At 33.1% G+C, this 27878-nt stretch overlaps 2 protein-coding genes across 2 annotated transcripts in view; one reads left to right on the top strand and one right to left on the bottom strand.

Moving 5' to 3' along the window:
* Positions 1 to 27758, bottom strand: LOC133180906 (uncharacterized). The gene is made up of 18 exons (XM_061315359.1): positions 27551 to 27758; positions 13551 to 13640; positions 10724 to 10901; positions 9398 to 9490; positions 9057 to 9182; positions 8880 to 8954; positions 7416 to 7487; positions 6511 to 6573; positions 5985 to 6267; positions 5460 to 5637; positions 5033 to 5219; positions 4562 to 4669; positions 3831 to 4445; positions 3598 to 3720; positions 1969 to 3094; positions 885 to 1824; positions 618 to 759; positions 1 to 504 (listed from the first exon to the last, which is right to left on the bottom strand). Exons 1-18 carry the CDS (start codon positions 27602 to 27604, stop codon positions 140 to 142), a joined length of 4818 nt encoding a protein of 1605 aa, XP_061171343.1. The 5' UTR covers positions 27605 to 27758; the 3' UTR covers positions 1 to 139.
* The window catches only part of LOC133180905 (uncharacterized), a 78095-nt gene continuing 77947 nt past the window's right edge, over positions 27731 to 27878 (top strand). The window contains exon 1 of the mRNA XM_061315358.1: positions 27731 to 27794. The gene's annotated coding sequence lies outside the window, so the exon portion shown is untranslated. The remainder of the gene's footprint in view (positions 27795 to 27878) is intronic.

Here is a 27878-nt window from a genome sequence, read left to right as displayed (position 1 = left end):
AGTGGGGTGGAGTGTAGTGGGATCCCTGTAGATTCATGAATGTGGCTGTGTGTTGGGATGGAGTGAAGTGGAATTCCTTTAGTTTTACTAATAAGGCTGAGTGGTGGGGTGGAGAGTAGTGGGATCCCTATATTTTGTACTAATGAGGATGAGTGGTGGGGTGGAGTGTAGTGGGATCTCTGTAATGATCATCAATGTCCCCCACAACGCCACTTTCACAACTCTCTATCAGAGAATAACTGCGGTAGACACTACTGTGGGGACTCATGGGACTGGCCTTCCAGCACTCATTGGCATTGGACACCAGGTACATGGTGACCTTTGGCAGACGATTTGTCTTCAGGAGATAGAAGAGGATGACTCGGATGAAAATTTGACTGATGAGCATGAGGCATGCAAATCCAAACAGGATATAGCAGGTGTTAAAAAGGATTTGCCGAAGAGTCACTACCAAGGGAAGTAACTCAGTATGAAGATACTCCATAAATGTGGCATCTTGAAATTCTACAAAACAAAACAAAAATACATATAAAAATAAATACTTTTTAGATTTACATTGTAATTAAGCTGGGATATAAAACTTCAAATTTAGGAAAATCAAATATGAAATTATTAACCTTGAAGATACTGTGGATAAATTGGCATAAAGTTACAGGTCTGTAGAGATTCTAGGAGAGATAATGAGGGCTGGACTTGTTGACATGGTGAAGCATTTTCTATGGAACATAGTTCTTGAACAAGATTTTGAACAATGGAGGTCTGAAATAAGACAATACAATCATTGGTATAAACACATGTACATTCAACCTTTAAGGATATAATGAAATCACATTGTATATTGTGTATATTGTGTTTATGAGAGTCCTACTACCTGCTATACTTACATGTTTTTGTACAGTGTGCCCTAATAAAAAGTTAATATCATTCACTTCCATGAATGTTTTGGTTTGGAAATCTGTCAGCATTTCATTGCTTAACACAGCAAAATCACTCAGCAAGTTGTTAGAGATCTCTATTTGCCTGTGGAGTTGAGGCAATATGGACTTCGTATCCATCAGGAAAGTAGCAGTGTCAATGGTGACAAGGTCATTAGTTGTCATGGTAACTAGTGAAATAATTAAAATAAAAGCACCTACAAGCACAATTCTCCATAGTAAAGGAGAAATCAGATGTTTATACACAAATCTTGCCACTTTTTTCACCATTGTGTATGAGTCAACTTTCTCCTGCACTGCAGGCATTGTTGTTCTTTGCTTGGAACGCTTCTGTGAGTAAATCTGCTGCAACATGTGTTCCTTTCCCTTCGGGGAACCTCCTTGGAAATATTGCAGCAGATCATTTTTCCTCTCATAAATATCTTTACTATCACTGTAGCTAAAGTGTCTCTCTCTTGGCTTGTCTCGCTTTTCAGCATCAATGCCAGTCAAAATGAAATAAATTTTCCCTGCCACAGAATCCATAGCCACTTTTTCCTCTATGCCCATCTTGGCTTTTCTGAACATTTGTCTTAACCAGGTGAAGCGGTACAACAGAAGAAGCACATCCATGAATAGAAACACACAAATGAACACTGGAAACAGAATAGACTTCATCTTCTCTATCAGTGAAGCTGTGGAGGAATAAGAATCTCTCCTAGCCTGATTAGAAGAGGAAAAGTTATGTTGGTTTACCATTGAAGGCATAAAATTCAACTCATTCTCCAGAATATGGAAATTGTGTGATGTCAGCTGGTTAGTTAGTTCCTCTATGGAGTTAACCAATAAATCATCATCTGATAGGGAAAGTTTCAAGTTGGAGTCCAATGCTGGGAGTGAAGATGACAACCTGCAAAAAAAAAAAAAAATTATTTCCTTTTTCAGAAATATCTAATTTTTTCTGATATAACTCTAACTTGGTATTATTAACTTTTTGAATAAAAGTGAAACAATTAATTTAATGGTTATAAATGTGTGTTTTTCTCAGTCTTACGTTTTCATGATGCCATCTGTAACATGAAGTGTCTCCTCTACTTGGTTAATCTCCAACCAGTCCATAAACCCTAGGAGGTGGGCCATATCCTGCTTACTGTCAATCAATTCCTTCTGACCAATGAAAAGCTGTTCTGGAAACTTCAGCCAATCATTTTTCATAAGACTTTTCAAAAACTGATGGTATTTGGAAAGAACAGTTTTAAATTCACTTTGTAATGTTTTATTATATTCCTTTAAAAATTCTGAGAGTTCTTCTTCCAAAGTTTTGGATTTTTCTTCTAAAGTGTTGGTAAGAATGTTCTCAATTGTTTTGTTTTGTATGTAGAAATGTTTTACAAATGAATCTAATTGTTCTTGCATTTGCTCTACAATTTTCTTGATCTCCTGAAGATTGTGGTATGAGCATGCTCTGAGCCGATCACGAGTCTGGTTGTACATGTGAGATATCTCAGAAATCTCAAATTCCTGCATATTATGAAACCTGAGCTCAACAGCCTGGTGAATTTTAGCACTGGTATTGGACACTATAGTTAAGTTTCCAATGAGAGGTCCTTGTACAATATAAAACACACCTAACAAAACAGAGAATGTAAACATCAAAGCATAAACAACATAGAGAGTCACTAGACAGCAGGTCACACTGCGCGAGATAGGAGTCTTCAGTGGCCTTGACCCATCATCTTGTTTTGACCTCTCATCGTCCTTTAAGAAAGTGACTCCTGCATATTTGAAAACATCATTGGTGGTAACTTGTCTAATTCTGGAAATGCAGAAGGCTGCAATCACGAATACAGTTACTAGAATTCCAGAAAATATGAGTATGACAATAATTGGCATCCATGGAAACTGGTTAGTGGCATGTTTTCTAACAACAAGTTCTGTTGTAACAGGGATGTTGGTTGGGTTGATTAACATGGTCAGAAGGATTTTGTGCGAGGCCTTTGTGTCATTAACAAAGACTGCGAACACATTTGGAGTGTCACTTCTTGATCTTGGTAGAAGGAAACTGAAGGAAAACTGGGGGGATGGACATTTCACAAAAATGTCGTACTTTCCAAAATAGGATTCCATGAACTGGTCATACACATCCATGGTTAGATAACCTGGGCATTTCAGTAGTGTACCTGTATAAAGATATTCACAATCAGTAAGTTCTGCATTATTTCTCAAACATACCAATGCAAAGTTGATAAAGAAGACATTTTTACCCAAATAACTAGAATGTATCAAAGAATTTTTATTAACTTTTTATTAAATTTATTTCTTTTCATATTACAGAGCCATGATTAAGGTTTAAATAATGACCCTCTGCAAAGAGAGATAATCCAGACATTAAAAAATTAGAATTTTTTTTTTAAGTATGTCATTTGTATTCTTTTTCCTTTAAATCTGTCTTGCCAAAAAAGTTTTATTTACTAGTATCCAGCAAATGCTGTAAACTGTATGTTCAGTGACGATTTTAATTTTTTTTTTATTGCCCTGTAAGGTCTGAATTTGCTTGAAGTTCATTTTCTTTCCAAGTTTTGCTTGTACAGAAAAATTATAATTCAGTGAGCAGATGTCAATATTTGTAAACCTTAAGGACTCTTTGTTGTTAAGATCTGGGTCACTACAGACAATTATTTACCATTGACTGTGATGTTCCAGCTCCTTGTATAGTGTTGCCATTCCAGATTTCCTGTGAAACTACTAGAGTTGATGACAGTAGGTCCAATGTCCTTCTCAAAACTGGCCAAAATAGACCTATCTCCTATATATCAAATAAAGAGTATAGGATTAATAATGCTGCATTCTTTGTGTTGGTGTTTTGTTAAGATATTTATTCATATTATATGAAAAGTACTTGGTGTGACACTTTACCTTTAATTCCTATTCTAATCTCAGCCTGCTCCTTCAAGGAAATAGCTTGATACTCAAACTTTCCATCCACCTTGCTGATAGTTGGGTCAATTATTGTTTTCTCTGCTGTGTGGAGGGGTTGCTGGGGATAAATCTGGGAGAAGTTCTTTGCATCACATCCTCCTCTGCTCCATGTAATGGCGCTGTATAGAAAAGGACGCTCAAACTGCACAGTCGTGGAGTAAACATTACTTTGCCATTCCGACCGATATGGCCGAACCCCAAAATTCTTTCTAGTGTTAAACTCCTCTGGTTTTTTCATGGGCTGCATGTAAAAGCGAGTGGGTGTGTTATCATCAAAGTTAGTGCCAGTCAAAATGACTTCATCATGGATGTTGGAGTAAGTGGAGTGCTTGGTATGGATAAAATCCTGACTGGCTTCCCCCGTTTGGTGGAATCCTCTGTCTGTAACTTTAGGTGAGAAGTACCTTGTCTTAAATGTATGCTGGATAGAGGGCAACTTCACAGTATAGCTCACTTTGTACAGCTTCGGAGGCTTTCTGTACTTCATATGACATGTGAATTTCTTTTCCAAGGACTTAAACACAGGCTCAATGCTGTATCTGTATACATCGCCTAAAAATAAACATAAATCTAGCTTGAAGGTTTGTAACAATGATAAATAGTAAATCTTTTCACTGATATCTCTCTGGGAAAGCTGAGGAATGATGTTCTTTAGAATATAAACAAACCTCTGGCACACTCTATAGGTCTTTGTGGACAGTCTTCACTGAACGCCTTTTGACATGTCCGCTTACTGAAACATGTCACTCTACAACACGTAATGTCATCTGCAGAGGCTGTCAAAATAATCATCTCAAATAAAAATTTTGAACAACATTGTACTGCAAATTCTATCAAATTTAGTTGCAAAAAAACAGTTTGACCTTACATTACAGTTGGTTCTTAAGTAATCCTAAAAATGCATTATTCATTTATAAAATGCATGTTTATCCCCAACCCCTGCATGCTGCTTATATCATATTCCACATTATCTTAATTTTATCTTTAATTATTTCCACAAACATTCTGCTATGGATGCTATTCAACATCTCATATCCTAAAGTCCTGAACCTATATAAGTTCATTGAAATAAAAACTCTTATACTTCGAGGTATCATACTTGCAATGTTTTTTTTTTCATAGTTCACTTGATATCTTACATGATTTTTGTTCACACTGCTGCTGGCACTCCTGACATAGCTCCATGCTTTGTTTGCACTCCTGGGTGGGGAAGTTAAGGGTCGTGACCTTAGTTCCCTCCAATCCAAATGTATTTGTCAGAAGGCTGTTAGGGAGGGAGCAATACATCATGTTGGTACTTTGAAACAACTGGGAGAAGTTGGATTCCTGTTGCAAAATCAGTTATGATGGTTATTGGTTAAGCTTTAAAATTTAAGCATACTATTACTATGACTATCATCTGGAATTTTTTTCTCCAAAATATTTTTATGATATCAATATTCAAATTGCCCTTTATGAAGACAATGAGAAAATTGCAGCTCAAGGATCTTGAAACTTAAAAATGACAGGCCAAACATTGCCGACAGATTTCAAATAACCAGCTGTACTTGTATGCTATGGACTGACCTTTCCATCAGAATATGGACACTTGATGTAGAGTTTCCTATTGAGGTACGGGTCTCCCTCCTTCACTCCCTCTGGACAGGGGTCACTCTTTGTAGGCTGGCAGGTGTCCATTCTGGCTACTGTATAGTGATCAGGAAGAATGTTCAAAATGACCTTGTAATAGTCAGGCACCACGTCCCTGAAACCAAATGCAATTTTCGTAGAAATGTGCTCTTTATTTTTGTGTGACCCAATACTCCCAAAGATACAAAAATACAAACGTAAGTATCTTGGTCTTTTTGTATGATGACCTTTTTTACAATTGATGGATCTTAATTTTCTCCTTGATCACATATGATGCTTAAGCTCCTGGTTTAGGTGCACAACAAACCACATTTAATCTTAATATTTAATGATTAATATTTGCATCTGTTATCAATCTACAATTTGTCACAATAAAGTTATATAAAAATTAAAAAGATAAATTAATATCCCAAACTTCTAAGATGATTTTTTATCTTAAGTAACATATCATTTGTAACTAACCTGCAATAGTTGTCCTGTATAAATCTCATTCTCTTCTTCATGTTGTATGTACTGAACTTGTTCTGGAAGAAGAACGGGGCATCATCCTCGTGATCCAGATCCACATACTCCGGAATGAGGTAGGTCTGGGACACCTTAACATTGACCTCCAGACCCGACTTCCGGATAATGGGAAACTCCATTTGGATCTGGTTACTGTTGAGGGGTAGAGGGATTTCCTTGTCTCTGACATTCTCCAGACACTCCATAAATACATTGTTTGAAGAGGAAATGGAGACGGAAGCTGTCAATGTACGTTAATGTTCTAGAGATTATTTACGTAATGCTACCATTTTTTATTTTTCATGCAACAAAAATACCACTAAATCTGATACCGTATTATTGATATTAATGACACAGAAAACAAAATTAAGTCTGTTTTCTGTATCATATTTAAATGACATTTTGTTTTTGTTCCATTAACTGGGAAGGCTCTAATGTTGTAGGAATATAAATTGTATTTAAGAGTTATCTCTCTTAGACCTACTTGAATTATTGGGCTCACGGATGGTAGCTTCCCACCTTACATTGGTCACTGGAAAATTCACATCTGAAAGACAATGGATTCACTTTTAATCATTTTTCTTATAAGAGAGCACACAGTAACAAATATCTCTGTAAAAAATCATTCAAATAATCTCACAAACAAATGATTCCATCAAATTTTTACATTTATACAAAAAAGTCAAAAATAGAGTTGTGTTAGCAGTACTCCTACCCTCTCTGGGGACACATGGAATATTTCAATTAATGCTTTCACAAGGCATCCATAGATTCACCAAACAATCAAATGTGTGCACAATTACAGTATATCACTTACAATAAGCTGGTAACAAGCTGAATCCTTCCTTTCAGTGTAACTCTGGTGCAGCATTGGATGCATGCTTGACAAAACATCCATAAGATGCAACATTTGTTAAAGCTTGATTTGGATACCACATTGTGATTCAATGCTGACCTTATTTTTTATAAGATGTCAGTCAAGTGCAAAATATTGGTCAGATGTCAATCCAAAGCATGCAGCAGACTAAGCATCTTCATAATTATGTATCAAATGCACATTAGGTTTGAATACACTTGCAGTGAGCCTGGGAACAGATCTAAATGCTGAACAGGAATCACTGAAGCGTAAAATGTAGGTCAGATTCAGTATATTGCATGTACATATTCACAGAGGTACATGTATCAATTGTCTGCAAGTTTGGTTTGGTTATCCCTCAAGATAAGCCAGGAACTGACCAAAATGCTAATCTTGTATGACAGACAGATACAGTGATACCAGTATATCCCCCTACCACTCTGATTGTGTGAGTATAAGAAGCTAGCTGTTAAGTTCAATTAAGAAATTAATCATAATATTCTAAGATCCATATCAACAAACATGCCACTTACTCATGCATATCGTGTCCTGTGTACTAGAACATTTGGCAGCCTCATAAGTTGAACCTTTACATTTGGTACACTCTGAAAAAACACACAATCATGGTTTTCTCAACAAACAAATGTTAACACAACAATTTCTTTTGATTTGTTAGACCAAAACCTCCGATTATTTGATATAAAAAAAAAACTACAAAAAATTGTACAAGACAATATGGCAAAATATATAATCACAAAACACCAGAATTTACAACTCAGATGTTTAGTTTATCAATGACAAATAAGGTCAGAGGTCAAGGCTAAGGTTAACCCCAGTATAATGTAGTAGTGTTTGAGCAACCTTGATCTGATTTTCCCGTGTGTGTGAAGTAAAAAGAGATAATACATGTAGGCCATCCTGAACAAAACAAGAAATATTTGAGAAACATATATGCCCCCCCCCCCCCTTGTGGCAATATCAATTAGGGAATGACTTTAAATTTAGAATGTCTGTAACGACGTCGACAGTGAAAACAACTGGTCATCCACTGGTCAGGAGGCAAACATAATACCAAGTTTGATCTCTATCAGAACTCAATATCGTTAGCATTAATTTACTTGTTAGAGGCTACCAATATATGAAAATTGATTTCTGTAAATCAAATGGTTCTCAAGATACTGAATTGACAATATCTTCCTATGTCTAGTGTCTATGTCGTGTCTATGTTGTTTCACCCTTAAGCTTTGACCTTGTAATAAAAAAATCTACAGGGGTCATCTACTCCCTAGGGAACACCTAGGGAACTTACGTCTGTCAAGAAAAGGTTTCTAGATAAATTAAGAGTCAATATTTTTTTATATCCAGTTTGACCCTTGGTCTTGTGACCTTGAAATCAATAGGAGTCATCTACTTCTTAAGGGTACAATTTTCAAGTTTTTTCCAATATATTTCTATGTAAAACTTTGATCCCCCATTGTGGCCCCACTCTACCCCCAGGGTCATCATTTGAACAAATTGAATCTACTCCATGTAAAAAAGGCTTCCTATAAGTTTCAAATTTTTTGGCCTATTAATGGTTCTTGAGAAGAAGATTTTTAAAACATGCCACCATATTTTCACTATTTCTGAATTATCTCCCCTTGAATGAGGGCGTGGCCCTTCATTTGAACAAACTTGAATCCCCTTCACCCAAGGATGCTTTGTGGCAAGTTTGGTTGAAATTGGCCCTGGTTCTGCAGAAAAAGTCGAAAATGTGAAAAGTTTACAGACAGACGGACGGACAGACGGACTACAGACAAAATGTGATCAGAAAAGCTCACTTGAGCTTTCAGCTCAGGTGAGCTAAAAATTCAGTCACTGTAACAAATAATTGTTGACATACAGACAGACATCACTGATCTATAGATGGATTTAGCTTGGCAATCTGGCCAGAAGTTATGAATTAACTGAATCTGCTGCCTAAGACTGACAGTTAAATCTGGGCTAGTGTGAAATACCTCTACAAACAAGATCCTGATGAGCAGAACACTGGTGTGTCATGTAATAACCATCTGGGCACGACGTGGAGCAGGCTGTGACAAAAAAAATTACATCAGTCAATTTTTCTTCTCATTCTAAAATGTATAAAACTGACAGAATTTTCTTGACATTTGGATAAAAAACAAGAAAACTACCTGAACACTCCCTATTTTTAACAAAGTAGCCTCTTTTACATCGACAGTTCAAAGCACCTTGGAGCGTGTCACAGATAGCATATGTCTCACATCGTGTTGGGTCAGTCCTGCACATGGCTTTTACATCTGGATAAAACAAATAATCATAAATGTCATTGAATCATTCAAAATGAAAAAAATTCAAAACACCTGCAGTGGCTTGGAAATATTTATGGCTAAATATGCATGAAGTGCTGTTTTTTCAATTTTTCTGCCAGTAAATGCCTCTCTAACAATTAGCCATTTGATGTGTACGTGTATTAATTGTGCAGATCACAGAATGTAAATAAAATCATACAAACCCATGATATGAACTCGGGTAACCAGTGCCATGCTGTTACTACTGATAGAAATAGCAGAAATAGAGGGGTTTTCACTGTAAGATCGAATTCTACCTGCAATAAAAAAAACAGAAAAATATGTAGACAAGTATTCTCATGCGAACATTATGGTTAAGAAACAATGCTGGGATCTGCATAAAGACAGAGTTTGTGCAAATTAATAAGCCAGACACAAAGCCGAAAGAGAATGTTAGATATATGACTCATTGGTTTTGGACTTCTTACTAGGAGCTAGGAGCTTACAGGAATATGGGTTAGGGCATATGTCACCCTAAAAAATAACATAACACTCTAACTAGGGAGGAGAAAACAAACATGTGATTCACTGGTACTCCATGTAAGTTAAGACTATGTCAAACTAAGACAGAGAAGAACAACCCGGAGTATATCCCTGTAGCAATATGTGTTTTTTCTCTCAATGAAATATTAATAGTAGAGATATTCAGTGAAATAATTTTCATATTAATTTTTATTACCAAAGATTCAAGCATATCTTCAGATAAAGTTGAAAAAGTCTATAATCAAAATATTTACTGTTTAAGTTCACAACTGACAAACACATGTTGATATAACAATAAGCAAAAAAATACAAAGCACTTCTTCCCCTTTCTATTAACAGAAATTATCATCTAATCAAACATTAACATCATCGGAAACATATAGGTTATTTCTGACCAATTGGAACAAAGTAAATCATTTACATGGTGACAGTGTGTGAAATAAACGGTCATGTAGAATTAATAATAATTCATTTAACTTTGAAATTATATAAATCACTTTAGCCTTACATCCTATGTTCCTTATTTGCTAAAACAGTGATCATAGTGAATGGTACAGTAATACATGTGCGTTTTAATTTACTGTTAAAGCATAATTACTGAATATAATTAATTACAATCTGTCCCGATACAGAATGTTCCTATTCTGCACCGAATAACATGGAAGTGTGTTCATTTCAGTTCCTCATGTTTAGATTTCATTACCGCAGATCTTATCTTGGTGTTTTTTGTGTGCAATATCAAACAAAAACCATTGATTTTTTCTATTTGTACAAGTGGAAAATCTCTCCATTTCTCTCTTTGTCTCATCAAAAAATATCTTTCTTTCAATTACTTCAAATCAATAGATTTCCCTGCATATTTCAGAAATTAAATAATAGTTAATAATGAAATATTTGCCTATTTTGCTTCAAATTTAAGGTCATAAAATGCTTGAAGCAAGCCTTCCAATAAAATATTAGAGAAGTCCCATTCTGTTCGTAGTTTTTTTTTTTCCTGCTGTACTTACGGATATGTGAATCTGGGGGGACCCTGATTCTGAGGTAGTAATTGTAGGAGAGGGAGGAGATGGCACACACAGCTGCTGCCATCAGGATCACCCCTACACACACCATTACAGGGGCGGGCAATGGCCGCCGTCTTCCTCTGCTGGACTCTACGCCAAACCACACTCTTAACAGTTTTTCCTAAAATATCAAAGAAAAAAAATAATAATAATCAAAGCTAGATGAGTAATGTAATATTTTATTAATCTGCTTCCTCTGCCAACTGATATTGCGTTATTAATCAAATGTATTCAGGGAAGATTCTGTATATACAAACTGATTTACCATTTGAAAAAGCTAATTTTTTCTTTTGAATGCTATGTACATACAATGTGAATTTTTTTCTGGTTTTGACAATTCACTGATGAAAACATGACTGAAACCTCTATCAAATGCCTTGATTTGTAATGACTGTTATTTTCTAACCAAATTCCTATTATTTCCCCTGTGGCATGTCAAATCAATACTGACCCAACACTGCCTTTAATTCATTTCGGATAACTTGTTGTTTGTAATCAAATCAAAATTATTACAAAATGGCATTACAAATTACTCCACTGATCACTGCAAACAAGATCCCTTTTACCATGAGTATACATTAGAGGGAATTCAGCCCTAACAAAAGCCCTTGTTACTACTGGATGAAAGAAATTTATGCTCTTCATCAGGGCTTGGCATGCTATGCTGAGTGGAGTAGATTGATGTGGAATGGAGTGGAGTCTGTATTGTAACACTACATCAATTTTGAAAATGAAGGAATTTTTCTTATGTACAATCTCTCCCTTGGACTGTGTAAAAAGAAAGAAGCAAGCAACAAAAGAATGAGATGCAGCCAAAAATAAATATCCAAATATCTCAGAATCAAAAATACATTTAGTACACTAGTATTCTCAATAAAATACTGTGTGTGCACTCAAAAATACTATCCCACTATACTTTTTTTTATGACACTGTTTCAGATTATAAACATTTGCATTAGATAGGAGCTACTCAAGTCTTTTAAATACAAAGTTCACAGTTTTCAGCTGTGACCTTGGTTCTGTTTAAGTGCATGACCTTCAGGTTCATACACAATCAATAAGTATAAGCTTCCTAGGTTTTTCTATTATAAATTTTTGGCCTGGACATAGATTCATATTTTGTCTGTCAATGAACTTGAATTCTTAAAAATGACCTAGAGGCAAGGTCCTGATACAGTCACTGGTCTTAAGCAATGTCAAGTTTAATCCACCAACATTTCTCAATTAGAAAGTCAACCAAATCACATTTAGAAGAAAAAATTCTTTTAATGACTTGAATTTTCCAAATGACCACAGGCCAATGCCACACATTCTAAGCTCTTCAGAAGTTTTTGTGTCTATATAAGCCTCCATTGTTTCTCCATTAATATTAAATGCTTTTCCTAAAAGTGTGTGTGTGTGGGGGGGGGGGGGGGGGTATTTAATGGGGTCCGTCTGTCATTCTGTCTGTATGTAGGACTTAATGTTTCCAAAAGAATCATATCAGAAAGTCCTTCAGATTTTGAAATGAAATTTTATATCACAACTGGTTATGACTTAAAGAAGACCCTATTGATTTTGAGGTTAAAGGAGCTTGGACACAGATTTGAAGTTTCAGTATAATATCATGACATATGTTGTTAGAGCATTTCAGACTGATATATTATAAAGTCATGTTAGAAACTTCTTTCATCTGAAAATTATTAAAATTACGAATTTTGGGATTCGTTTGATTGACACACAATCTTGCACTTTCATGAAGAAAAATTATCCTGAATCTTTAAAAAAAAAAAAGTGGGAAAATCAGAAATATATATGGAATATTTTTAATTAGTTTCCATAATAACAAGTTCTCTTTGAGCTTTTTCAATGTTTATTTTCTTTTTTTTTTCATAATTCCTTATGGTTAAAAGAAGACCTCTATCTATTTTTTGGTCAAAAGGTCAAAGGTCAAAGTCAGAAATATATATATTGTATTAATTTTCAAATGCTTACTTTAGTTCTCTTAAGCTTTTGCAAAGAAACTTAAGGTAGTGAATCTTTTCAACTGAAACAAGACAACTATTGATTTTGAGGCCAAAAGCTGAAAGGTAATGGTCACATTTTCTTCTCTTTCAACAGCTGCATTTTTTAGGTCTCCCACCCATTTATTTTGTTTGCAGGGCCAGGGCATAAATTCCCTGAATTAGCTTGTACAGTTATAGTTAGTCCTGTGGAGCTGTGAATTTGCTATATTCATAATTCATTATATCCATGTAACAAAATTGTTAAAGCATATATATATATATATATCGAGTTCATAATATAACGGTTTACCTTCTAGTATGACTACCGAATAATTCTTAACAATTGCTTATCAAAATTTGGGAAGTATTCAGTGTTTGTTATAACCATAAATTTTTATAAGCAATTGTTAAGAATTATGCTGGGGATCTCAAAAAAAATTTGCTATATTCCGTTAACTTGCTATATCTATGTTCGTACTAATCAAGATTTACTCTATATATTCACATTGAACAGATATAATTTTTTCTGCTAACAACCTTGAAACCCTTAGAAACAATTTTTGTGTCAAATATGAATTTATAATATTTCTCCATTTCACAAATATTGATTGGACATGAATTTCACAATTTCTTTTTTTTTGACTGCAAAGTAGTACTTAAACCACAATTTTGGTCAAAATACTTGCAGAGTCACATTGCAAGGGGTAGGCTGTTCTAAGATTATAAACACTTTCAGTATTATAAATAGCCCAAGTGGCAATGTATTACTTTTAAAACAGGATTACCCTTAAAGGTTGTCTCCCCATCATGGTGGCTGGACTATCTTCATTGTGCAGACTAGATATGTCTGAGGTCTGTGACTGATCATGGTTTATCTGTAGAAGAGAATTGGGCTGTCATTACCAGACCAAAACCAGTGCTACTCAATTACTGATCAAGAAAGCTTTGATATTGACATATTGGATGAAAAATGAACTTAACACTCAGGATATCTTCATATCATAATTCATACCTTCTACATGTAAGCAAGTTCAGAAGTTTTAATATTCTGATAAAAATGCTGTATTTGGTTGCTTTAACTGCAGGTGAGAGATTATCTTTAATGTCATAATTAAACATTCCATAGTTTCGCAGACAAATAAAACAAGCTATAAACAACACAGAAATTAACCCCTCTTAAATACCATCAGATATAACCACATAATCTAATGTTTTAAACAGTTACTGCTACAAGTACAATGAATGCAATTATTCCTCGAAGATATGCAAGGTGAGTACAATATACATCATACACCCTATTGAATTAGCAGATAATCACTTGTCATGGAACGCCCAAATATTAATGCTTTCTTTCTTAATTTTATCATCAGAAGAACTCTGAAAGGTGGCAGCTATTACGTATAAAATCATACTGGGTCATCTTTTACACATCAAACTTGAAATATTCACGTTTACGACGGAACATTTTTTTCTGTGTACCACACGCCACCTGCCAGTGCTTTGCCACCATTTCTTCTTATTTTTTGCCAGACAAAAACACATGACAAAGACCTCGAAGCCTGAAAAGTGTCTCATAGTCAATCAATTTATAGTCGAATAAACTATTGTACTTCATGACTAACCAGTGGTGAAAATTCCTCTGTGATAATACAATGCATTTACAAGAAAAACAACCAAGGAAGGACATTGTTCCATCTTCTCGTCTCTTATCTAATATCTTTATCCCTTGGAGACACAGTTTGGCTTTTGGTGTCCGGTCTCTCAAAAATAATTCAATTTTGTTCGCGATTCACTGATTGTCCAAATGTTTTCAAAACAAATATATATCTAAGAGCACACCTCAAATCAAGCTGACATTTATCCTATTTTCTATGAAAAAGCTCTCATTACATTCAAGCAAGACTCATATTTTACTGAATTTTACATTGGACATCCTACCTCAGGAGGCAGTATAATGGTTGTACCAATTACATACAGTATTGTACCCCTAATCATACAGCAAGTACACCTAGAATTTGTGATTGTTAAACACTTAGTCTAACACTTTATACATTAGAAAGCACAAGACACTACATTGATGCATTGTCAATTAATTAAATCATGAAGTCTTTTGAATTGTTGAATCCCAATGAGGAATATGGACAAACAATTAGAGAAAGATCGAGATATACAAATCTTACTGAATGACAGTCAAGCGGAATTACATATTCATATTTTTATTAAATATTAAAGTTAAAAATAATTCAGACACAATACTCTGTTTACTGAAAATACAATTATTTGTGTCAACTGTCCACAAAATTAACATATTTGGTTTACACAATTTGATTATTTTTCGAATGCCGAAAAACTCAATTTTCAAAAATTGATAAATGATTCAAATGAGAGCATTTAATTATGTAACTGATATTTTCCGCTGTATAAAATATAAAAACATTCAGAAAATGTTTAGTATTGTCATTGTGGTAGGAATGCAAGGACATCATATTCAGATGATTTCTCCTTTCTTCTTTTGAATTGTCAAAATTTAATTCCTTCCTTTTTTAATTAATTTGCATGATTTGCTAAATTATACATTGACTTTGCCCTTAGAGTCAAAAATTTACTGCGTAAAATTAGTTTTGACAGCTATACATTTCATTCCTGTCGCTGACAATGCAAAGTACAAATTACTGATAAAATTACAGCCGTTCTTCAAATTTTGTCTATAAATATCTATTTTGTAATCCATTTTAATAAATTAAGTTCTACAGCGAAGAATACAGATATATGATCTCCTAAATCTGAATATACAAAAGACTTAATTCACAATCTTGATTCAATAAAAGAATAACTTTATCCCTCAAACAAAATATCAGAAAGAGCAATTTTTTACCATAAAATCTATTACCAGACGGGGCTTTGCCTTAAACACTTTCCAGACACCACAATTCAGATAATAGAGTAAAAATATATTAACCCTTTTTTTATTAAGAAATATGTAGATTATGACCAAGATTCATTCTTTAATGTAGAGACAAAAATATAATGTACATAGCATTTTGTTTTTAAATATATAGAGATTACTTTTCTGTGAAGAGAAATTGATCGTTTCTTTTTTTTTTAACATTCTTTCTTTACAATTATCTAACTTTCATGATTTTTTCATTCTATTCAGACCCCCAGAGCTGAACTTCAAAAACAGAAATTTAAGATTTATCAGAAATACTTATAAAATTCTCACGTATTATAATAGTTTTTATTTACAGTAAAAACTCATTTGGTTTAAACATTGATATAGCAAATGTATATGGCTAAGTTGAAGCTTTTGGGGGATCCCCTGCAAAATTCTAAACTACTCCCTGTAAAATTTTTTGGTTATAATGAACTCTGACTTACCAAATTAATGGATATAGCGAACTTTTTTGTGTCCCAAAGAGGTTAAGAATATCAAAATTTACACCTTTTATGGTAAATTTTTTAAAAATCTCAAAATTTAAAAATATTGAACTGAGATTATTTTTCATTAAGTATTTAATATACATAGTGTATTTGAAATTTAATTCATCAGAAAACTTTAATACTCCCAGGTAAGTTTTGTATTTAATACTTCCCTGTAAATATTCACTTAGTCATTCTTAAGGGAAAATATATATATTGCAAATTCAATATACACACTTTTACTAATTCGCTATATGGTTATAACAAATTAGATATAAGCAAAGTAGATTCAAAGGTCCCAAGGACTTCACTATAACTGGGTTTTACAGTACTGTACTCTTACTTTTTAAAATAATAATCACATATAGTCTTTGAGTTAATGAATTATTAAATGTATACTTTGACAAAATTACTAAAGATCATTTAACTGAATTAAGGAAAATTAACCTTCAACAAATGAAAATTTCTGTAAGTGGGAAAATCTTTTAATAGCCCCGTTTTATGACAGTGCTCAGTTGAAAATGCTACCATCAGCTATTATCTAGCAATTATACACCACATATAGTACATATATTTGTTCAATTACACAAGCTAGAGCAATAATTTCTTTGATCAGTAAATACTGTAAAATCTAGACCAACCAACCAGTTCATTCTGGAAGACCATCATTTTACGAGAATCCAATAAAAATGGCCATCAATCTGGCAAGTGAGACAGTTGGGTGTGGGGCACAAAGGTTTCTGAAGAGGATTTTAATAACCAACACAAGCCCTTTACAAGCAATCCGAATTTTCCAGTGCATTGAATCAACATTCCACTTAGAGAGACCAAGTAAATAATTTTTAAGCCATATATTTTCTTGCAGAGAAAGGATGAATTGATATCAAAAGGACAATGATCTTTATACAAATTTTGTACTAATAACCTTTTTACTCCATTTCCACATAGACCAGACAACCTACTTGAATAGATTCAAACTTAAGCTAAATTTTATCTGCTCAAGGGAAAAGTAAGGCGTCTGTTCCGAGGTAATCTATGGCTGCATGTGCAACAAAATATAACTTTATTTTCCCCAGAAAAGATGAAGATAAACAATACACAGAATTGATTTGCTTTCAATATGCACAACTGAGTAATCTCTTGGACCCAGAATGACTAAATGATAATCCAGTGCTTGTTGCCTTTAGGCCATTATTTGTGTTTGCTTGTAGGAGTCTGTGCCAACATGCACCGAATTAATGAAATTTACTTCTGCATAAAGAAAGTTTGAGTTTACAGTGACAAGTAGTTATCTTGATTCAATAAAATGAAGAAAAAGTTAAAATGGCTTTAAAGTTGCAGTAAAAAAAATATTCTTGTAATTAAGAAAACGCTTCAGTTTTATTAATCAACCATCACTCAATCCTGTTCAATCTGTATTCATTTCATGTATACATGTCAGAAATCTGCAAATAATCTGGAATAAAGCCCTATAATGTTTCTCACACAATACTCTTTTATTGACTTGATTGAAGGAATCCATTCTTTGGCATTGTATGATTGAGCGCTCATTAGATGACCTTGATGTAACATCAGCAGACCAGTCACTGACTTTAGGAAGCTGCCATGTTTATAGTTTGGTCCATCAGGAGTCTCCGTCAGGAGACCTATTGACAGGACATTGTACGCAGGAAAACACACCAAGCACTCACTACAGCAATAAAATGATGGCAAAAACAGAGAAAAAATAAAACAAATAAAGACAGACTATCGAATCTTAGCCAAAAGTGACGAGGCAGTTCTATAAGGACATGCCAGGAGAGAAATGTATTTCCCCTACTATATATCACTAGGGATTTCATGTTCCTAGAAAGGTCTATTTCTCCTGAGAATTCCTGACTAGGAATCCTATGAAAGAATGGGTGAACAAAACCCTTCTAAGCAATGGATTGAAACAATGCTCTAAAGCTCCCTACAATACCATAATACTATCAGGACAGAAAAGGGACTATGATCGCTGTTAATTATTGATTTAATTCATGATGTTTAATTTTTTTTTCTATTGAGTAAAACAATACCAATAGCTATTAAGACTGAAATACAAACAGAAATTGACATGGGCCAGGGTAGCTTAAATATGGCAAACTGGTCCCATTGTCCGTGCCAAAGAGGCTGCATTTCCTATCAGGAACCAAGAGAGCTGACTCACTTGACAATTATAGGGAGCACTTAAACTCTCTTTACAAGGAAAACTTGATAATATAGAATCAAAGAGACAATACCATGATCCGATTATTCTACTTTACAATTTATCCTATCCAATCAATTGCAAAGGTTTTAGTATCCATATCTGTGACCAACAAAGTAACCTGAGGTTGTTCTGTATACAGAATCCCCAGAGTGTCTCGGCCAATTATTGTCTTAGCAGACATAAGGTACCCTCCACTTCTATATCTAGGGCAGGATTTCCCTCTTTATGATCAGTTTAGTCTGGTCAGTGGATAATATTGTCCCATTCCAGCTGAGACCAAACAATCTGTTAAATCACCATGGATTTCTGAATTCTTTTATGATTATATACTTTGGTCACTTAGTGCTTTCTCTGTCCACTTCTTGGTTGGTCTTTAAAAATTAAGATCCTAGTACAGATTTCTTTACATGGGGTAGTAGCTCATACTGTCAAAACTATTATATCTGACGTAAGTGATAAGTTACTGTAGACAAATTTGTACTAATCAAAAACACAATTAAAAAATTTGCAAATACAGTGTACCTGAAACAACAGATATGTATTTGTGGAATATGATTTATACTTTTATAGAACTTGGAATCTGGCAATGGAATTTTGATGGTAGTATATAAATCTATAAAGCACCTGCCTTAAATGCTTTGTCTGTCAATTAGCATATACTTACTGGAATCGTTTATAAACATTATTTATTGCAAACATCTTTTAGATATCATAAGTTTATCTAGAGGGCCCTGGACTACAGAGTTTACTTTCAGTATTGGTAATATATGATTCAATGAACATGGCAAGAAATGTCTTCAGCTGAAAAATCATTCATAATATTACAGATTCCCTAATTGATATTCAATATGGTGTTTATATCTCTCAATTAGCCAATTATTTTACATATCATGTGGTTTTATCATTTAATACATCCCCTCTCCTTACCGCTCTTTCTTTTATTTAAGACTTCAGACATGATTCATTTCAAATGTCACTTCAAAAACATCATCTGTCAATTATATCACCTGACATTACACACAGAAAGTGATGAAACTGGGAAAATTCTAATGAATTTCAGTTTTTAGCTTCTAATACTTTCATTGTAAAAAATCTGTTAAATTTTAATTGTTTCATTCAAAGAGAATAAATTTGAGCGATACAATATCTGTTAACTTAAGGCTGGCGCTGGTACACACAGTAAAATATGTATTATAATACAAGTATTACAATACTTTTGTATTATAGTACTATCCCATTGACAAACTCTTGATAATAAGATAGTAAATATATAAACATATAGATAAAGTCACCTGCTGTTTTCCTGAAATATTTCTCTCTAAGCAAATTCAGCAGTGTTTGAACCAACCTTTGAAATTCCTTTATTTGAATTCTCTACCATAATAGCACAAACATTTTGTATTTTTTATTGATCTTACACTTTTATAAAAGGAAGAAGTTCATGACATGAAATACAATACCGGTACATGTATATGATTATGGAAATCTGTATGAATGTAAATTGTTTTGAATTTTTTGAGTCAAAGCAAAAGGTCATCATAAATAAATTATAATAGCATGCTTAATATTTAATCTTGCTGTGTAGACTAAACCCATCCTGAATGGTTGGGATAAAAGGTCAGCTAAGATTTGTATTACGAAACAGCGCATTGCTCTATTCTAGAAACATTTTTACGAAATTTGAAAAAATCTTATGATAAACTATATGACTCTACACACGATAAGATTTTGTTTTTATTAATACAATTCTTACCAAGCGTATTGACCTTTAGTAGATAGTGTGAATTCTACATTTCTCATGGTGGGTGTGACGTACCAGTCAACTGGGGATGCTTACTCCTCCTAGGCACCTGATCCCACCAGGGAATGGTTCGTTTTGTTTACTGGATTTAGGAGATTGGTCTTTGTTTGTTATCTTCATCTTTTACATTCAGGGTTGGCAAAAAACCGGGAAATACTCGTATTTCCCAGGACAGTGGGAAATACTGGTAATTCCCGGGATTTACTGGTATTTCCCGGGAAATACTGGGAAATAAGAAATAGCCTGTGTTTTTCATAATTTTAATCATATTTGTCAGGGTATAGACACCTTAATTGGCTAAAATATCTACCCAGTATCTCTGTTCCTGATTCAAAATAGTTTGGTTTCCAAGTAATTCATTTTATATAATTATATGCATATGACACTATTTTCATATTCAAGTCATGAGTGTTATGTGTTTCATGCTTGAGTCTGATGTAGTCTTTAAAGGTCCCAAAGATCCCAGTATCCCAGTTGGGGTTTTCATGTAACTAATGAAGGATCTAAGAAAACTAAGAAAATTGCTAAAGTAGAGTATGGTGTAAATATCATATATAAGAAGAACCCTTTCAGTTCTACTCAAAGTAATTATCTCTCAAATTAGGAGCATAAAACTGTCCAGAGCAATTTGTTAAAACAACATGATTGATTGTAATAACTAAGGTGTTTATAGAAGGATTGAAACAAGTTTATTTTGTTCTTGTATTTATAATTAATAAACTTAATAATTTTACAAAACTGAAAAGAAACTTGAATTAAAAGAACTTCAGTTCTGTTCTTAATATACTGCCAGGAAAACATGTACTGCTACAGAATGCTTATGGGTAGGGGACCTGGAGTAGTGATACACTCTGAATATGTAAAATTGCAGTTTGAGACACATTCAATATTATTCATCTGTTTTTACATTTATTTTATTTCTGAATTTTGCATAAGATTGAATGAATTAAAGAAACAAAAAAACTTCAATTTTGTATTTCCCAGTATTTCCCACTTTAGAGAAAATTTGTAGTATTTCCCAGGATGGGAAATACCGGTATTTACCACTGGTAATTCCCACCACCGGTATTTCCCAGCCAACCCTGTTTACATTTCATTGGTGAAATTTTGAAAGAAGCATTCAAGCTTATTGCATTCTGCATAATCTTGGAATGACATTTTAAGTGACTCATTTGGGTTCAGATTACATGAACTTCACTTCATAATGTAAAGTCAATAATTAAGCTTGTTCATTAAGGTTGAATCAATATGCTTTGTTTAAACCATTAAATAACATCTTAAACATGAATCACCTACAAATCTAAAAGCATCCTGACTCAGATACATAACTAGTGTTGTCACTGTTCTCTGTATCACATTGTAATTTCAAGATATTTTATAGAAGCTACATGTATTTTGTATATTTTATCTCAGAAAAGGTTGTTTACATCTTAGAAACACATGCAATACATGGCTGAAGTATTAAATTTTACAATGTTTACCAGAATATCAGTTCCAAGTGTTCTAAAGCTCCATAAAGTTTTATTTCGTATATCCTGTTTGACAAAATATTTTCCTTGTATCATATCATGTACCCTTGAGAGAATATTCTGTACAATGTCATGAAGGCAAGCAATAAATGTTTGAAAGCAAACATTGAAAGTTTGCAAAGAACTGAAAAACCCCACCAATAGCAAGGAGTGTATATAAGTTAAAACTAAATCATTTTATTCTGTAAATATTCATTTGACATTGGTAAAATTCCAAATTGCATTCTGTTTATTCATAAAAAAGTAAATAATGTAACTTTACACTTGATAAATATATATTAATTGCTCTTAAATATCATCCATAAGAATATCTTGTAAAATTGATTTAACAAGTTTCTGTAGCTATTCATTTTCAAGCAGTTAAGCTTTGACTGCTACCATAAACTTGTCAGACTCATTCTATTACAGTGCTAATTTCTATAAAATCTCTTTCTGTAAGTCTACAATTCAAACTAAAATAATTAAAGATGCTGACATGTATGACATTTGAACTTCATTGATAATTAAGCAATTAACATGCACATTTAACGTATGTCTTAAACTTGAGATCTTGAGCAAAATTATTTTAAAAAATTGTAATCAATTTCGTAAACTTCATTATCTATCAATGACTAGGTCACTATATGTTGAGATAAAGCTGTTATTACATGATTATGATATAATTTTCAGGCATTTTTAGCTCCGCTCATTACTTGTTCAACTTCTATAACTGTTTGACAAAAATATGTATATTTGCTTTACTCCATGAATACAGTCTTTCCATTCGCTATGTCCACAACCCCTTAACAACAAAATGAATTGTAAATATTGCATAGATATTCATTAGCAAGTAATTTGCGACTCTTTTTACTGCCATTTTTGGCAAATAAAGCAAACAAATTAGAGCAATTGGTATTTCATATCCAGCCATAGAAAAAGACCACCTCATCAGCTATAGGGGTATTGATTGCCTTGCACAAAACAGTTACCATCATAAGTCTTGCTGTACATAAAATGATATTAGAAATGTTTTCAACTGAGCAATATATTTTCATACATGTAGTAACTTATAAAAAAAATTATGCAACAAATATCCACTGAAATGATTCCACAGTTCTGAGAAATAATGAAAAGCTATTTTGCAACCATGTGTCTGGCTATACTATAAGAAGTACACAACACTATAGTTGTACTCATAAAAATTGGTATATTCCTTTTTTTGCTGACAATTAATACATGTACCTGAAAAAGTGCAGTGTGAAAAATAGTAATTATTGTCTTTACTGATCATTGAGATGAATTCATTTTGTAATTATGTGTATAAAGTAAATCTCATTTAGTACAAACACAGATACAGTCAAACCTCGTTATCTCGAACTCGAAGGGACCGAGAAAATACTTCAAGATAACCAAGGGTTCGAGATATCCAGGGTAAAATACTTAACGAATAAGCAGTCCGGACTTCAAAATCACTTCGACATATCCATGGTATTCGAGATATCCATGTTCGAGATACCGAAGTTCAACTGTATAATGAATATAATGGATAGCAAAGTTTTTGGGAATCCCAGGCAAATTCTTAACAATTCCTTGTAAAATTCTACGGTTACAATGAACTCAGGGGCGGGGAATTTCACCGCCCATAATAATGTAATCCACCAATTATTTTGGTATTCCTCCGAAATTCCCCATTAAGGGAGGAACCCCTGTGAGATCCCCTTTTACTTTTTAAATGTCCCCTTCTGTTTCAATTCTTAGGGACAACCCTGTATTTTGGTCATATAAAGCTAACTGATTTTGTGTCCCAAGAGGTTAAAAAAATGAAATTTACATAATTATAATGAATTTACAAAAATTTCAATTTCTAAAACATTGATCTGAAATTATTTTTATAAGTATTTATATTTGAAATTCAATTCATCCAAAAACTTCATTACTCAAAAGTAAGTTTTGCATTTAATATTTCCCAAAATATAATTGGTAGTCATACCTGAAGGAAAACATCTATTACCATTGCAAATTTGCTATATATACTTTACAGAATTTGTTTTATGGATATAACAAATTAAGGATATAGTGAAGTAAATTCACAGGTCCCCAGGACTTCACTAAAGCCAAGTTTTACTGTAGTATGTTTTAATAATTTGTACTTTTACTATACACTGAAAGAAACTATGACAGGTGTGAAATCCTAGCTTCCAGCACTTAGGTCAATCTGCTTTCATTCTTAATGAACAAAACAGAGAAAAATAACACATAGCCTTAAAAATGTCATATACCAACTAATACACAATTTGGAGGGCATTCAATATTGGAGAGTCACTGAGGAAAGATTCTAAAAGCACCAAAGAAAAAAATCTAAATTAACCATAACAGCAATTTACTTTCATCTTTAAACCTCTCAAAGGAATACAAAATAAACAGCAATACCTGTTAATTTACTTCAGGTAAATTCAATGTCAATAAAATTTGTTCACAAAATGATTTTATTCAAAAGGATCGAAGCGTCTGGTTTTGGTAAAAGCAATCTAATCTCTTTTTTAATTCACCTTCCTCATCATTCTAACTAAATGTTACACATTTTACAAACACTCTAATCTCTTTCTAATCTCTTTCTTTAATTCAAACGATTGATAAACCCAAATTGAATCAAACAAGGTTATAAATATGTCACCGAATTAAAAAACAATACATAAAACAAAAGACATCACCCCAGTCGGATTGAACCTATTCTGTTACATCTTTTGTTGGGACTCAGTCAAGAGGGCCTTATCTCTGGCCAGTCAGATAGTTCAACACCTCTACAGAATGATTTTTCTCCAAACTGATGCCAATTTATTTGGGATGTGACTTTAATCATTTTGTGATAGAACAATTGGAGAAGACAAATATTATCTCCATTATTGGACAAAAGCATTCTTCTGGCCTTCTTATCATCTAACACCTGATAGTTGCTCTAATTTGAGATGAGACACCAAAATCAATTTTTGGTTATCACATGCAATTAAACAACCAACAATCTTGGGATTTGTTGAGCCAATCTTTCTCCAACATGCAAGGAACTATCAAATTTCAAAGTGTTTACCTTATAACAGGTCTTTGCAAATTCTCACCTATCTTAACTCAGGGACCTTGGCCCTTTTGCAAAGATTTAAACTTATGCATGTTTAAGAATTTGATTTATATTGGTAAAGGTGCATTACACCTATTCTACAATTCTTCATTGAAAGTTTTACAACATACCCCATACCAGATTTTATCTTAGACAAGAAAGTTTCAAATTAATCACATCTGAAAGATCAGTAAACTTGTAACATAATTGTTTTTGAACAAGGTCACTGCATATTCTATGAATTACACAAAGGATATAAGAGAAAAAGAAACTTACAATTATGACCTTAGATTACTCAGAATTAAAGGATTAAAATTCTGCCACAGCGCCTTGAACTGTAAGAAGGCCATCAACCTTCATTATAAGTTCTGAATATTGGAAACCTTTCAGATGCATACATGTATTATAGATGAAACAATAGGAACAAGTCTCAGAAAATTTATTTCAATTAATTAAGATGTCTAGAAAATAAGTATAAATTTTAAATCTCCTTGATATTTAGACTGCTGCTTTGAACTACAATAAAAATGCTGCTTCAATGTTGTTAAAATGCAAATTTTCTGGCTATCTTATTTTCATTTCAACAATTAAACTTCCAATTTGGAACCCTTTCCTTAATAAAAGGTCAGGGTCTCAAAACGAATACTTTCGTCACTTTCAAATAAATGTCTAAACTACCTTGTATTTTACTTGTTATTGGGTAGTTGTTTTCTGTTGCAAGCCTGGTAAACACAAGATCTTAGCTTCACATCAAAAACAAAATGGCAGTCAATGTCACTGGTTCAGGAATATAGAAACAACTATAGAGAAATTCATCCTGTATCAAGTAGGTGAATGAAAGTGTGTCTCTGATCTTCTTTGCATTCTCTGTGATGTGTCTATTTATAATTAAACTACAGCAAATCTTTTCAGAGACAATGTTCAGTGTTCGTACTAATTTGCATCCACATCAACTACTGGTAAATCTAACATCTCACAGACACACATGTAGACAGAGGTGATTTAATGTAAAATCCTATCAAGCCATTCATTAAATCCCCATAAACTATAAGAAACAACACAAATCACTACTAAAAAATAAAAAGACCTTAGAAAAGGTGTTTTGATCTGTAAGTTTTAAACATTGCAAGAATGGAAGTATGTATATATAATTTTTGGGGAATCAAAATATATACTTTCCAACACAATCACCAATTGTGTCATTCTTTCCAAAAACCAATTAACTGTTTTGCAAGTGAAATTTTGATTGATGAGATAAAATCCCAATACATTACAAATTTCACAGGTCACCTTGTTTCTTATGTAGTTCAACAAGTGACAATTCAATTAATGGAGGTAAATTTACTATTTACTTCATACTGCATAATACAAATATGCATACAAAAAAATGATCTCTCCCATAAGCAGTACTTGAAACTGTTTCATCTTTTTGTATTTTTAAACTACTAAATTATTTCAAAGAGAAAAAGCATTTAAGTGTAGTTTCATCTATGCTTTATGCAAAGGAACTTTTCTTATAGGAAATAGAATGTTCTAATGTTTCCATATACATATGCAATAGGAGCAAACAGACTTCTATGGAATATTTTCCCTACATGTTGAGAAAAAGCCTTTGATCCCTGTTTCTGACTATTTGGGCCACATTGAGAGTAAAAGATTCATGCTAGGTGTTGGACAAAATCGTTTGGGTTTCATACATATTTTCCAAATGAATTTAACGGACATATGAATTTGTGAAAGATTAGACAGAATCTAAATGATCTGTATGAGTTCACCTCATTCAGCAAATTAACTGAAAATGAAAAACCATCTTTGTCCAGACATGAAACATAAATTTGCTTATTGATTTTGATATCCATATCAATAAAAATTTAGTCAGTAAATTTGAATACTGAAAGAATCTATATATATTTGCTCTTTGAGAAATTTTCCTTTACAAAAGTTACTTTTCTCTTTTTTGTTGTTTCTTAAAGATCAGTTAAAGCCATGAATGATTTTTCAAAAGTGAATACATAAACTTGAGGCATGTACAACCCATGCCCAGGGTGAAAGATAAACACCGTTTGACTAAATCAAGCAATACAAATATTTAAAATTAGTTGAAAGTAAATTTTACCATAAAATATGAAGGAAAATGTAAACAAATGAGAACTAAATTAGTTTTTGGAAATTCATGTATTTGAAAATATGATTAATGTCGTAAAACAGGATCATTATTTACACTGAAACCACAATTGAAAGACTGAATCGAGAATTCCTGTGTTTGGCCCACCTGTAAATTGCACCAATATTTTTTTCTCTGCAGTTTAAAAAAAATTCAGAGTGATTTCTAGAAAAAATTATCTATAAAACTCTGATTATTCACTCATACATATACTGAACATAGAGTAAAATTCGACATTCAAACATTTTCAACTTTTTTAAAACATTGGAACATGTAAATTAATGTACAAGAAATAAATATAGGCATAATAATTCAAGCAATCAATCATCTATATGCATTTCCAAAAATGAAAGTTTAAATGTTTTCAAAACATTAACTTTTGTTCAGAACTCATTTTTCCTCAGAAGTTAAATCATGATTTTAGTCAAAATCTGTTGGACAATTTATAATAGTGATATACATTTCAGAGGAAAATTTTTTTCTTAGATTAATAATTGATGAAAAAGAAGTTTTAAATTTAACTTACACCATTCCTTGTTTGAGGACTTACCTGTGAGTTTACATGTTCACACTGTGGTCCCCTGTCTCTTCTTATCCTCCACATACACCTAGTGAGTCTGGTCCAATATCCAACCACTAAAACAGAAAATCAGATATTTCCATTACCCTGCCTTACGATGTAACAGGCCAGCCCACCAATCTAAAATCAGTCACATTCGGCACACAATTCCACCACTACTGATCACTTTGTTTATTTACTCCACAACACGGAAAAGCAGACTTTATCACCACAGGTAAGGAGGCACAATTATCTCTTTTGATATCACTTTTGTCATTTGAATCCTGTTGATGGAATTTTTTAACTTTCAAATTTTGAG

The sequence above is a fragment of the Saccostrea echinata genome, unplaced genomic scaffold (assembly GCF_033153115.1).
Source record: "Saccostrea echinata isolate AGI-Se365-2 ecotype Australia unplaced genomic scaffold, CSIRO_AGI_Sech_v1 ptg000008l, whole genome shotgun sequence".
Classification (NCBI taxonomy): Eukaryota; Metazoa; Mollusca; class Bivalvia; order Ostreida; family Ostreidae; genus Saccostrea; species Saccostrea echinata.
Note: the sequence above shows the minus strand (reverse complement) of the source record. Positions and strands in the feature narration are given on the sequence as shown.

What these genes read in the sequence shown, in the direction of transcription:
- LOC133180906 (XM_061315359.1), bottom strand. Translation starts at nt 27,604, where the DNA reads ATGTGGAGGATAAGAAGAGACAGGGGACCACAGTGTGAACATGTAAAC. An exon ending in ATACAGGACAACTATTGCAG is followed by an intron (nt 5,638 to 5,984) that starts GTTAGTTACAAA and finishes ATTTGGTTTCAG; the next exon opens with GGACGTGGTGCCTGACTATT. An exon ending in TTATCCACAGTATCTTCAAG is followed by an intron (nt 505 to 617) that starts GTTAATAATTTC and finishes TTTGTTTTGTAG; the next exon opens with AATTTCAAGATGCCACATTT.